This window comes from Lacerta agilis, chromosome Z (assembly GCF_009819535.1).
Source record: "Lacerta agilis isolate rLacAgi1 chromosome Z, rLacAgi1.pri, whole genome shotgun sequence".
Lineage (NCBI taxonomy): Eukaryota > Metazoa > Chordata > Lepidosauria > Squamata > Lacertidae > Lacerta > Lacerta agilis.
The window spans coordinates 14487506-14500238 of NC_046331.1; the positions used below are offsets into that span (position 1 = coordinate 14487506).

The 12733-nt window shown below is 42.5% G+C and overlaps 1 protein-coding gene across 4 annotated transcripts in view; it reads right to left on the reverse strand.

The window, feature by feature from the left end:
• Window positions 1-242: 242 nt before the first annotated feature.
• The window catches only part of USP20 (ubiquitin specific peptidase 20), a 42505-nt gene continuing 30014 nt past the window's right edge, over window positions 243-12733 (reverse strand). For 2 of the 4 annotated variants that reach the window (XM_033138308.1, XM_033138305.1), the window contains exons 22-24: window positions 10778-10880; window positions 9778-9849; window positions 8258-8740 (exon numbers count right to left, since the gene is read on the reverse strand). In XM_033138308.1, the coding sequence (XP_032994199.1) occupies window positions 8580-8740; window positions 9778-9849; window positions 10778-10880 (336 nt within the window). In that variant the 3' untranslated portion in view covers window positions 8258-8579. Of the gene's footprint in view, window positions 633-6501; window positions 6758-8257; window positions 8741-9777; window positions 9850-10777; window positions 10881-12733 lie in introns of those variants that run through there. The other 2 variants (XM_033138306.1, XM_033138307.1) reach the window with 2 other exon arrangements.

Below are 12733 nucleotides of genomic sequence, written 5' to 3' on the forward strand. Positions count from 1 at the left end.
TTTAAAAAATTTAAAAAGTTGCTAGCTCTCAAAGGGACAACTGATCCACCCTTTGATTCATTTCAGAACATATCCATAAAGCAAGTTGCAAAGGCAGGGGGGTGATATACTTGCAAGGCGCTGCTCTTAAAATCATTCCAAAAAGTGCTTACGTCTTCTGTACATCCATGTTGAGACTTCTGTTCCATGCTGCCACATGGGTCACTTCGTGACTTTTCTTTTATGTAGCAAAATTTAAAATTAAAAATGTCCAGAGACATGCAGGCCTTAGATGTCTCCCAGATCCAGAATGGCCCTGGGCTCCTGGAAACCCCAAAGAATATGGGCTTCAGTAGCCAGAACAGCTTTGCACAGAAAAGGATTGAGACACCTTGCTAAGATGAAATGAGTGTATTGGTGCTCCACAAACACTTAAGGAGTTCAAAAGGCACTCGGGAGCACGTACAGAGCTCTGAGGCAGAGCCTCCAAATTTAACCTGAAGCAGATTAATAAAGCATCTAGTTTGCAAAAACTTGTGACTGTCTCATGATCCTATTGAAGAGGAAAAGTTATGATCCTTGCCTCTAAGAAAACAAATCAGCCTTCTCCGCCCTCTGCTCTCCCATCTCTCTCTTACATTCTCCCTTAACATCTGTAAATATACAAAGAGAAAAGAAACATATTTACTGAAAAGTTGTGTTTTAATGCTGAATATTTTTCAAAGTTTCCTGCTGCATATTGACTCCATCGCTCCCTGCCCCTTCATGCTTGAAGTGTCAAAAAAAAAAAAGATTTTTTTAAAAAAGTAAGCCAAATTATATTTTAACATATAATGTCAAGCACTTTTTTATTATTAAAAAAGAAATGATTTCTGTGTGAGTTTTTAGGCACTGGATTATTTTGCGTAGGTTTCAACAGCATCTTAATGTATGTGTGTGTGTTGTCTCATAACCCCCAAAAGTGTGTAAAAAAAAAACCCGACAACAAAAAGGTTCTGGTGTTTGACCCATTTGTTTCTTGATAAGAGAATTCTATCAAATAAAGTGCTTCCATTTGAGAGCAAACACAGGACTTGTTAACTGTGATTTGGGGGAAACAAAACACTTTCAACTTTTGGCTCTTGGTCCTGAAATGCCACCAATCTGTAGTTTTTAGTTAAGCACTGAGGGCCACCAGGAAGTCTCAGCCATCAAAGGGGATGATACACCACACTCTGAATACTGGAAGGTGAAGGAAGGCCAGACAAAAGGAATTAACACCTTCATACTGCATTATAGTTGAACTGAACTTCCCCGCAAGAGACAATTTTGGATGGATTTAAAAGAGGACTGGACCAATTCATGCAGGAGATAAGGCTAGCCATGGCTACTAGCTATGGCGGCTTGGCTCTGCCTCCCTGATCAAAGGCAGCCATTCTTCTGAATGCCAGTTGCTGGAAACCTCAGGAGGGGAGAGGACTCTTGTGCCTGGGTCCTGCTTGTAGGCTTTTCATTGGGGCATCTGGTTGGCCACTGAGAACAGGCTACTCAGCTGGAGCCAGGCTAGCTAGGTTTGCAACTGGCAGCTTGCAGCAAAATTCCATGACAGGAAATGATGCCAACTGGGCATGCAAACATAGGAAGGGCCCCCACTTAAACTCTTTCCTCTCCCTTTCCAGGTGAATGTTTGCTTGCCTCGTCAGGCAGGATGCAGTTCAGAAGTTTGTTTAAAGGCTGGTGAGGGGTTTAGCCTTGGGGGAGCGGGTCCCAAAGTCCAGGTGGCAAGGCCTTGGGGTGAGGTACATTTGGCCATTAGAGCCTGATGTTCAGCACAGCCTGATGTCCAGGCAGAGGATAAAGCAAAACCAGAGTGTCCCTTCTGGGGCCAACCTCAGCATTTGGGGGGAGGGGTGCCATGATGGAGAATAAACACATGGACAAGCAAAGCAATATTTACACAGCTTCTGAATGCAAGCGTTTTTTTATTGGCTCAACAGTCTTAGCACAAAAGGAAGGAATTTGAGCACAAGAGTTTGACACTCCATAAAGTACTCGGTCTCTTTTAAGGCACCACCCACAGAGCACAAACAGGCTGCCCTCGAAAAGGGCGTTCCATGGTAAGAGCAGGAACGACATCCCCACAGCAAGACATCTCCCCACACGCTCCTCAGATGCCTAGGTCCTAGGAGGATGATCTTTTAGGCATTTACAGATCCAGGTCAACAGGGAAAGCAGCAACAAAAAGATGGAGAAACGTCTGCAAGAGAGTTCTCTTTAAAAAGAGGTGGAAGTAGTTGCTATTTGCAGCAGAGGATTTCGTGCTTCCAGAAGGCCACATCTCTGCTTCTCCCTCGGTTATCAGCTCTTATCCATCCCCATAAAACAAAACAAGGTTGGTTTGGAGCAACCCCATTAAAGCCTGGGAGTGGCAAGAGAAGCAAAGAGGTGTGGGGAGGTGAGACTGCACTAGACCAATTACCAACACAAAACTATGTTGAGGGTTCATATGGCTGGACAGAAACAGACACTGTGCAAAGCAACATGGGACCGGACCTCCCTCAAAAAGGTATCTGGTCAGCTGCTGAGCAGAAAAATGCAGCAGTAGTTCCTAGAATTGGGGGTGGGTAGGGGCTCTATCTTCACAAGTGTGCCAGACATGTTGGGCCACATGGTTTTCCCTCAGAGAAACTGTCCAATATGTCACCACAGTTCTAATGCTGGTCCTCCAGCAGTCTGGATGCAGGAGGCATTTCAGAAAGACGGACACACACCCCTGTTCTCCCACAGCCAAAAAAAGAGGAGGGTGGGGCTACTGGGTCAGGTGGGATAATCCATCTTCCTTGGTTTCACAGGCAGCTGCACCCAAACATCAAGTTTTTCCCACCTCCCTAGGAGGATGCTTCCAGTGTTCCTGGCTGCACATGCAATCAGGAGTGGGTCGTGCTGTTGTGTGGGTGTGACAAGCTTAGTATGGGGTCATCAGGGGCTAATTCATGGGTACCCATTTCCTCAAAATTCCTTCCCTCCACACACCCATTTTCAGGGAGGCCACAGTCAATGGGATGGGAAGAAGCTGATCAGCTGCACTTGTTCTTTATGTGAATGGGGTTGTGTTCAAGGAAGGGGTGGGGGACAGGCATCCTGAATCAAGGTGGAGTTTTGCATCCTTACAAATAAATAAATAAATAAATCACAATGATGGGATCCACTTTGTGACTTCAAAGCCCCCCCATACACACCAGAACAGGGGGAAGGGGGGATTTTTGTCACTCTAATGCCTCTGGCTGAGAGAGAACATGAGCAACTCCTGACATTACTTCGAAAGGTCACCCACCCCACAAACCTCTTCTGTGTCTGACTCCAGCAGAACTGCTACATCAACTAGTGAAATGGTAGAAATCCAAGAGGAGGGAGGCGGGCAAATTAACAAGAAGGGGTGCGTGGCTATGCTTGGTGCCCGAGGAGCGGGCTAAAAGGTCAAGGCTGTTGAAAGGCCACAAGGATCACCAAAGGGAAAAGCAGAAATGGGGAGGCCAGCAGAAAACAGGAAAACTAGTTCTCCAAGCTTCCTCTGAGGTCACACCAAGCAGAATGCAGACCTATCCAGTCAGGGACCAGGAAGGAAGCAAAAACCAGACAAATGCAACTCTGGCAAAGGTGTCCTCCTCTTTCTCAGCTGGGCAAAGGCAAGACTTGCAGGGCACACTCTGGCCTGTGAAGCTGCAAGTAGACACCCGCGAGGCCTCATTGGTGCTAGGCTAGGCACCAAATTTGTGGGGAATTGCAGTCAAATATAACTAGAAAAACATAGGGCTGGTTAATGCATGAAGGGGTTATTATCATACTACTTTGTTCCTAGACTCAGCTAGGTCACACCCCTCATCTGGAAGTAAGTTAAGTTTCCCCTTTTGTGAGTTCACATGGTGAAAAAGAATGAACAGAAATAGGACATACCTGTGCTTGCTTGCTACAAGCTCAGACTGTGTGCTTTGAGCTATTTCTGTATTTTGTAAACACCCTGTGTTCTTCTTGCTGCTGCATGGAATGACACATGAATCTAACCTTTGGTGTTTTGTAAGCATTTAAACTTAGTAATGCTGGAAAGAAAACTTTGTTAAGATGGAGGTAGGTCAAAATTTTATGAATGGACTAAATGCAATTTATTTTGAGCAAAGAGCCCAAATTATAGTAAATAATGTGGTGTCAGAGGAAATAAGAATTGAAAAAGGAACCAGACAAGGGTGCCCGTTATCTCCTCTTTTATTTATAGCAGTCCTGGAGGTCTTGCTGAACATGATAAGAAAAGAGGAAGATATTAAAGGGATAAGAGTGGGAGAGAAGGAGTACAAACTAAGAGGAGCCTTTGCCAATGACTTGGTGTTGACATTACAAGACCCTGAACACAGTGCTGTAAAAGCACTGGAGATTATATAAGAATTTGGGCAAGTAGCAGGCTTCAAATTGAATAAAGCTAAAACCAAAGTTTTAGCAAAAAATCTGACATTGGAAGAAAGAGACAGACTACAAATAGCTACAGGGCTAAGCTTTGCTAAGAAAGTGAAATACCTGGGTGTTACTATGACGGTAAAAAATTTAAATCTATATAAAGACAATTATGATAAAATATGGAATGAGATTAAAAGATTTAGAAATCTGGACAAATTTGAAGTTATCTATGCTAGGTCGAATTTCAGTGATAAAGATGAATGTATTGCCAAAAATGTTATTTTTATTTCAAACTTTACCAATTATTGATAAGATGGATTGTTTTAAAAGGTGGCAAAAGGATTTGTCGAAATTTATCTGGCAGGGGAAGAAACCAAGAATTAAATATAAAATATTAACTGACTCAAAGGAAAGAGGTGGATTCTCGCTGCCAGATTTAAGGATTTACTATGAAGCAGCTGCCTTTTGTTGGTTGAAAGACTGGTTTTTGCTAGAAAATACAGATGTACTAGATTTGGAAAGACATGATAATGTTTTTGGTTGGCATGCATATCTTTGGTATGATAAGATCAAGGCCCATAAAGGTTTCAAATCACATATAATCAGAAAAGCTCTGTTTAAGGTATGGATGAAGTATAAAGATTTACTTGAAAGGAAAACACCCAGATGGCTATCACCTCTAGAAGCAAAAGCCCATAAAAGAGCAAATATGGATAGACAATGGCCAAAATATAGTGACATTTTGATACAAGAAGGAGAACATTTAAAATTTAAATCATATGAACAATTGAAAGGAAATGTAACGGATTGGTTACAATATTATCAGATTAATGAATTATTTAAGTCAGATAGAAAAATTGGTTTTCAGTAGAAAAATCTAAGTTGGAGACGGAATTATTAGAGCCAAGATCAAAAAATTTATCCAGAATGTATAATTTATTGCTTGAGTGGCATACAAAAGATGAAATGGTAAAATCAACAATGATAGAATGGGCTAAGGATGTGGGGCATAATATTATGTTGGAAGATTGGGAAAGTGGAAAACTAGTATAAAATTTTCAGTGTGTAATATGCTTAGAGAGAATATAATGAAGATGATGTATAGGTGGTATTTGATACCAGTTAAATTGGCAAAAATATACCATGGACGAAGTAATAAATGCTGGAAATGAAAACAGGTAGAAGGAACTTTTTTCCATATGTGGTGGATGTGCCCAAAGGTAAAAGACTTCTGGGAAAAGATTTATAATGAAATGAAAAAGGTGCTGAAAAACACATTTAAAAAGAAACCAAAAGCCTTTTTGCTGGGCATCCTAGGCCAGGAAATCCCAAAATGTGATAGAACTGTATTTATGCATGCCACAACAGCAGCCAGAATTTTGATAGCTAAAAACTGGAAGACAGAGGAATTACCAACGATTGAAGAATGGCAGATGAAAATGATGGACTATATGGAACTTGCTGAGATGACCGGGAAACTCCGTGACTAGAGGGACGATGCAGTGGGAGAAGAATGGAAGAAATTTAAACTGTATTTTAAAAAGTATAGTAAGGTTGAAATTTAGATGTAACTTGGAAGATAAGTTAGACTGCAGATTTAGAATTATGTTAAGTGTTAAGGAATTTGGAGATAATGAATTAAGATAATAGTTGGGGGGAAGGGATAGGATTTTTTGTAAAATAAGGTTTGTATAATGTAAAGAAATTACTAAAGATGAGAGAAAATGAACGCAGGAAGGGCAGACGTGAGGAAGTCAATCACAATGTTAAGGAAAGAAGCAGTTTAAATGAATGATTTTTTGTTTTTTATTGTAGTTTGCTTGTAATAGTTGTATTGTTGTGTATTTGTTTGTTGTATGTATTTTGTTGATGTTTTGAAAAAGTTAATAAATATATATATATTTTTAAATAAACTTAGTAATGCTGTTTTCTGTCCATTGCAAGAGGGGTAGAGAAGGGGAAGTGCTGTACACGGCTATAAACAGGATATTTGAACATAGCTGTCAACGTTTCCCTTTTCTTGCGAGGAATCCTATTCGGAATAAGGGAATTCCCCTTTTTTTTAAAAAAAGGGAAAAGTTGACAGCTATGTATTTAAAACGTCAAAAAACTTAGGTTCCTCATGCTTCACTGTGCTGCATGATTCTGTGATTTTAAACCCAGGGAGGTGTTTCTCTTGCTAAAGAATGTATTAAGTCCTGTGCTTTGGATCTTGGGACCCAGCCAAGCCTTTTATTAATTACTCCACGCAGGTGATCTATATTTATTTTCCTCACAAAATTAACATCGCTTCCTACAAGTGTTACTCACTGTGAACAGGACAAGGTGACAGTGGCGGCGGCTGCGTTGTATGCTTTTTCAGTTCCAAAACATGAGAGAAAGGGAAACAAAGGGAAACAAAGAAATGCAGAGAGTGTTTGGACTCACTCCCAAGGATGTCCACTCCCCAAGGGGAAGTCAGGGCCAGCCCAACCTGTCAAGAGCATAGGAAAGAGATCAGAGCTGTGCTTCTTTTTAGAACACAGCTGGGGAACCTTTTTCAGCCTGGGGGCCAAGTTTCCTTCTGGGCATCCTCCTGGCAGCCACTTCCCAGAGATGAGTGAGGCAAAACATTAGGAAGAACTTTTTGAAGGTGAGAGTTGTTCGACGCTGGATGGACTACCCTGGAAGGTGGTGGGCTCTGTTGGATGTTTTTAAACAGGTTGGATGGTCACCTGTCTGGGATTCATCAGCTGTGATTCCTGCATTGCAGAAGGCTGGACTAGATGGCCCTTGGGTACTTTCCAAGAGTACAATTCTATGATTCTATTAAAAGTGGGTGGAGCAATGGGTGCAAATTTTACCTTTGCACAGTAGGCTAATTTCTACAAATGCTCACACACCTCTCTCTATCCTCTGTGCAGGCAAGCAAAAAAGCACGGTCAGGCAGTGTTGTACCAAGATGGCTTGATGTGCTGTATGTTGAGGGGGCGTAGAGACTATCGATCCATGGTAGGGAACACACTTTGCATGCTCAGGGTCCCAGGTTCAATCCCTGGTACCTGAGGTGAACAAAAGGGTCTTAGGTAGCAGGGCTGAGCAGCTCGAGTCAGAAGAGTGGATCACGGATGGGGAACTTGGTAGCCCAACAAAACTCGTAGAATGTAGCTCTGCAGAACAGCATCCGTTTTGTGTCCCGAAGGTCCCGGTTTCATTCCCCAATGGCATCTCCAAGTAGAGGTAGGAATTTCCCCTGCCTGAAACCCTGGAGACCCACTGCCAGTCAGTGTAGGCTATACTGAGCTAGATGGACCAATGGTCTGACATGTTATAAGTAATCTTCCTAAGTTCTTATTCAGTTCAACCCATACAGAACCATAAGGACTAGGGTATTTATTTTATTTTTAGGTGAAATACAATAGCTCTGTGGTAGAGCACCTGCTTTGTACACAGGTCTCAGTTTCAGTTCCCAGCTTCTCCATGTAAGTCTTTCCTAGACTCCCTGCCTGAAATTCCCGAGAGCCGCTGCCCATCACTGTAGATCATACTGAGCTATATGGACCAATGGTCTGGCTCGATATAAAGGAAACTTTCTATCTTCCCACTTAATTACTTCATGCTGAACAATTGGGACTAGAATCTTTATTTATTTTTTGGAGGGGGAAGGGGTGCAGCTCAGTGGCAGAGCACCAGATTTGCTTGCAGAAGGTCTCAGGTTCAATCCCCAGCAGCATCTCCAAATACGGCTGGGAAAGAGATCCTGCCTGAAACCCCTGGAGAGTCCCTGCCAGTCAGTGTAGACGATAAGGAGCTAGATAGAACAATGGTCTGACTCAGTATAAGGCAGCTTTCTATGCTGTTTTTTTTTAAAAAAAAAAAAAACCTGTTGAAAGGTTTTGCAACAGAGGGGTTTGTTTAAAGAAACTCTTCAGGATTCAGAAACACTCTGAAGGCAGCTTCTTAACTCCCATCATCCACTGACCACTGGAGCATGCTAGCTGGAGCTGATGGGAGTTGTAGTTCAACAGATATGGGGGGGGGGCACAGTTGCCCCATCCCTGGAGTAGACTGTAATGGGCTAGATGGGGAAATGGTGCGACAGAAGGTAAAGCAGCTATCCAGATGAGCCTAACCTCAGGGGCTCTGGGTGCCCCTGTGCCTCTCCAGTGTACCTTCCCCACGTGGTCCGTTGTCTCTCAGGCCGCCCGGGTCTCAGCCTCAATCTTCTGCTCCCCGTGCATGTTCTCCACCTCCTGCACCTGGGCCACATTCTGCCGGATGGCAATCTCGGGGCCTCCACTGTAGATTGTGCTTAAGTAAGTCCACGTCTCTTCAGAAATCTGCCCATAATCGGCTCCTGCCAAAAGAGCATAGGTAGCGGTACAGAAAAGTGGGGAGGGCAGCTCCAAACGGCTTCTGTCAACAGCAAAAAATTCTCACAGCTTTGCTCAAAGCAGTAAAAGCATTATTAAACAGTGAGGGAAATTACTGCTATTGTTAACAGACAACTTAAGAGCATTGCAAAAGAGTGTTCATAGTGCTGTACAGGAACCCTGCGAGGTAGGCTGCTACTCTTTCCACGCTTCAAGTTGCAGAAAAGAAGCCCAGAGGGGACTAAGAACACAAGAAGAGCCTGGCTGTTAGCTAAGGCCAAAGGCCCATCTAGTGAAGCACAGCGACCAGCCAGATGCTCCCATGGGAAGCCTGTAGACAGGATCCGACGGCAACTCCAACTCTGCCCACTTGTAGTTCCCAGCACCTAGCATTCAGAGGCACCCTGCATCCAGCCTCACTGCTGGATCAGACAAGTGGCCCATTTAGTCCAGCATCCTACTCTCACAGAAGTCAACCAGATGCCCCAATGGGAAGCCCATATGTAGGACCTCAGTGCAACACTCTTACCACATGTGCTCCCCAGTACAGTGGTACCTCGGGTTACATACGCTTCAGGTTACATACTCCACTAACCCAGAAATAACACTTCAGGTTAAGAACTTTGCTTCAGGATAAGAACAGAAATTGTGCTCTGGCGGCGCAGCGGCAGCGGGAGGTCCCATTAGCTAAAGTGGTGCTTCAGGTTAAGAACAGTTTCAGGTTAAGAGCGGACCTCCGGAACGAATTAAGTAACCAACCAGAGGTACCACTGTAACTGGTATCCAGGAACATACTGGAGGGTTGAACATATCCACCCTGGCTAACAGCCACTGATAGCCTTACCCCTCCATTAATTTGTTTAGTCCTCTTTCTAAAGCCACTCAAAGTCCTCTCCCAAGCCCCAGAATTTTCTCCTTTGCTTCAGCTTCACTAAGATCCTGTCTCTTGAGGGAGGCAAACAGAATGGAAAACAAGAATGGAAGGGGTGAAGGCTGAAATAGCTGCTGTGAGGAGCCTTACCCTGCTTGACTTGCATGTGACCACCGCCTTTTGCCACAGCAATCTTGCTGTTGTCGATTGGTCCAGGCGGTTCTACGGGAAAAGAAGGAATACTAGTTAGCAGGTAAAGGTAAAGGGACCCCTGACCATTAGGTCCAGTCGCAGACGACTCTGGGGTTGCGACGCTCATCTCACTTTACTGGCTGAGGGAGCCAGTGTACAACTTCCAGGTCATGTGGCTAGCATGACTAAGCCGCTTCTGGCAAACCAGAGCTGTGCATGGAAATGCCATTTACCTTCCCGCCAGAGTGGTACCTATTTATCTACTTGCACTTTGACATGCTTTTGAACTGCTAGGTTGACAGGAACAGGGACCGAACAACGGGAGCTCACGCCGTCACGGGTATTCGAACCGCTGACCTTCTGATCTGCAAGCCCTAGGCTCTGTGGTTTAACCCACAGTGCCACCCGCGTCCCAGTTAGCAGGTAGTACTGTTCAAAATTAAATTCGCCATAGTTCCATTTCTTTATTTATAGCCCACTTTTCCTCCAAGTAGCTCAAGGTGTTGTATACACAGTTATCCCCCTCTCCCCATTTCATCCTCACAACAACCCTGCGGAGTAGGTTAGGCTGAGGCTGAAAGAGAGAGACAGAGGTTAGACTGCCAGGCTAGGATATGGTAGACCGGGACTCAAGTGCCCACTCACGCCATGAAGCTCACGGAGGACCTTGGGCCTAGTCTCCCACTGTCTGCCAAACTCTCTGCTGTGAGGGTAAAATAAGGGAAACCATTTCCATCACCTTACATTCATATAAAAGTTTTATCGTACTGTGACTTTGCCAGAACCACCATACTTGGGCCAGGGACAGACGGGCTTGCCGCCATGCCAGTTGGCCATCCCTACTGAATGAGAGAAACTCCCTCCCCTTCCGAGTCCCTTCCAAGGCACTTGGTGACAACCCTGTTCTCTCCCCATCCCTCCTTTTCCATTGCCAACTCCCCTCCCCGCCAGACTTTACCGTTGTCCTTTCCTTTGACGAATGCCTCCCACTCGCGGAACCACTGCATGCTTATGCAATAGATGACTCCAGGAGACTCTTCGGCCTGGAAGGCCTTGTTCAGCTGATGGGCAGAGGGCAGAGAGGGAATTACTGCTATAAAAGAGTGATCATTTATTCTTAGTCAAAAGCAAAAGATCCAAGAAATTATTGAATGCATGAAAATGCAAGATGCAAATACAGTAGATACACCCATTGTGAGGAGATGGAAGAGAATCAGACTGATATAAAATCCACACAGAAACATATTATTCATTTTAAATCACTTGTGGGAACAACTCAGAGGCTGTGAAAGAATGAAGGATAACAACAGATAGAACTGGAGAATATCGGAAAGAATACGACATGCAGTGGAATTGAGAAGATGATGAGCCTTCCAAAACTTGAAGCGTGGGGAGTACCAAAAAATAAATTATAATTTGGCAGAATATTTGGATAATATGATTTGCATATGTATAATTTGGTATATTTAATATGATTTGATTGAATTGTTAATTTGGAAATTTTAATAAAAATGATTTATTTTTTTAAAAAAGAAAATGACGTATAGATGGTACTTAACACCTGTAAAATTAGCTAAAATGTATCATACACATGATAATAGATGTTGGAAATGTAAAGAGAAAGAAGGAACGTTTTATCATAAGTGGTGGACTTGTCCAAAGGTAAAAGACTTCTGGGAAAAGATATATAATGAGTTGAAAAAAGTTTTTAAAAATACATTTATCAAAAAACCAGAAGCCTTTCTACTTGGAATAATTGGTGAAGAATTGCCCAAAAAAGATAGAAGATTCTTTCTGTATGCTACGACAGCTGTGAGATTATTGCTTGCCAAAAACTGGAAAACACAGGACATTCCAATGATAGAAGAATGGCAAATGAAGATGTTGGACAATATGGAACTGGCCGAAATGACTGGACAGGTCCGAGAACAGAAGGAGGAGACGGTGGAGGAAGATTGGAGTAAATTTAAAGTATACTTTTTTAAAATTGTAATACCGGTATTTGAAAATTGGAAAGATTTTGGGAGGAAATTGAGGCTAAGGTTTAAAATGAAAAAAGTAAAATTGGAAATTAGGGTAATAAAAATAGATGATGTTAAAAAGAAGGTTAATTTTGAGGATTTTTAAAGTTTAATAATGAAGTTGGAAAACTGCTAAAGATGTAATATAATGAAATTCAACAAAGAGGGATTTGAGGAAGCCATGTAACATGTGAGGAAGGTCAGGAAAGTTAATTTTTTATTTGTGTTATAAATTGTGATAAGGTATATTAACTCTGTTAATGTAAGTATGTTGTAATCCTTTTTTATTATTTGTTGAAATTGAATAAAAATATTTTTTTAAAAAGAAATCACACACATCTTTGGGCAGAGGAAGGAGTCTGTTGCTTGCAGCAAATTAATGTGCTGATTCTGAATGACATAAAAAGAGATTGTGTCCACTGAAAGTCAGCAGAATTCATAACTGGGCTGGAGCAGTGTTTCGTTTGTTTGTTTGTTTGTTTGTTTGTTTGTTTAATAAAATTTATATACTGCCTGACTACAAAAAAACCCTCAAAGCAGTTCACAAAAAATATAAAACAATAAAGTTATCACAAAGAAAAATTCACAACAATAATTGGAAAAATTAAAATAACAATAGACTAAAAGCAGGTTTAAGACTCACATAAACTTTCTAAATATCTGGGCAGGCTTGTTTTTAGCAGAGAAGAGCACAGTGAAGGCACATGCTTGATATCAATAGGCAGTTGAGTTCTAAAGTTTAGGTGCTGCCACACTAATGGATTTAGTTGCTACAAATGCAGAATGGGTTTTATGTGGCAGCTTCCAGATCAAGCATAAGGGAAGCCCCACATAAGGTGCAGAAGACGGAATAACACTGACAGCTAGTGGTACTTCTTTGTACTGCCACTATG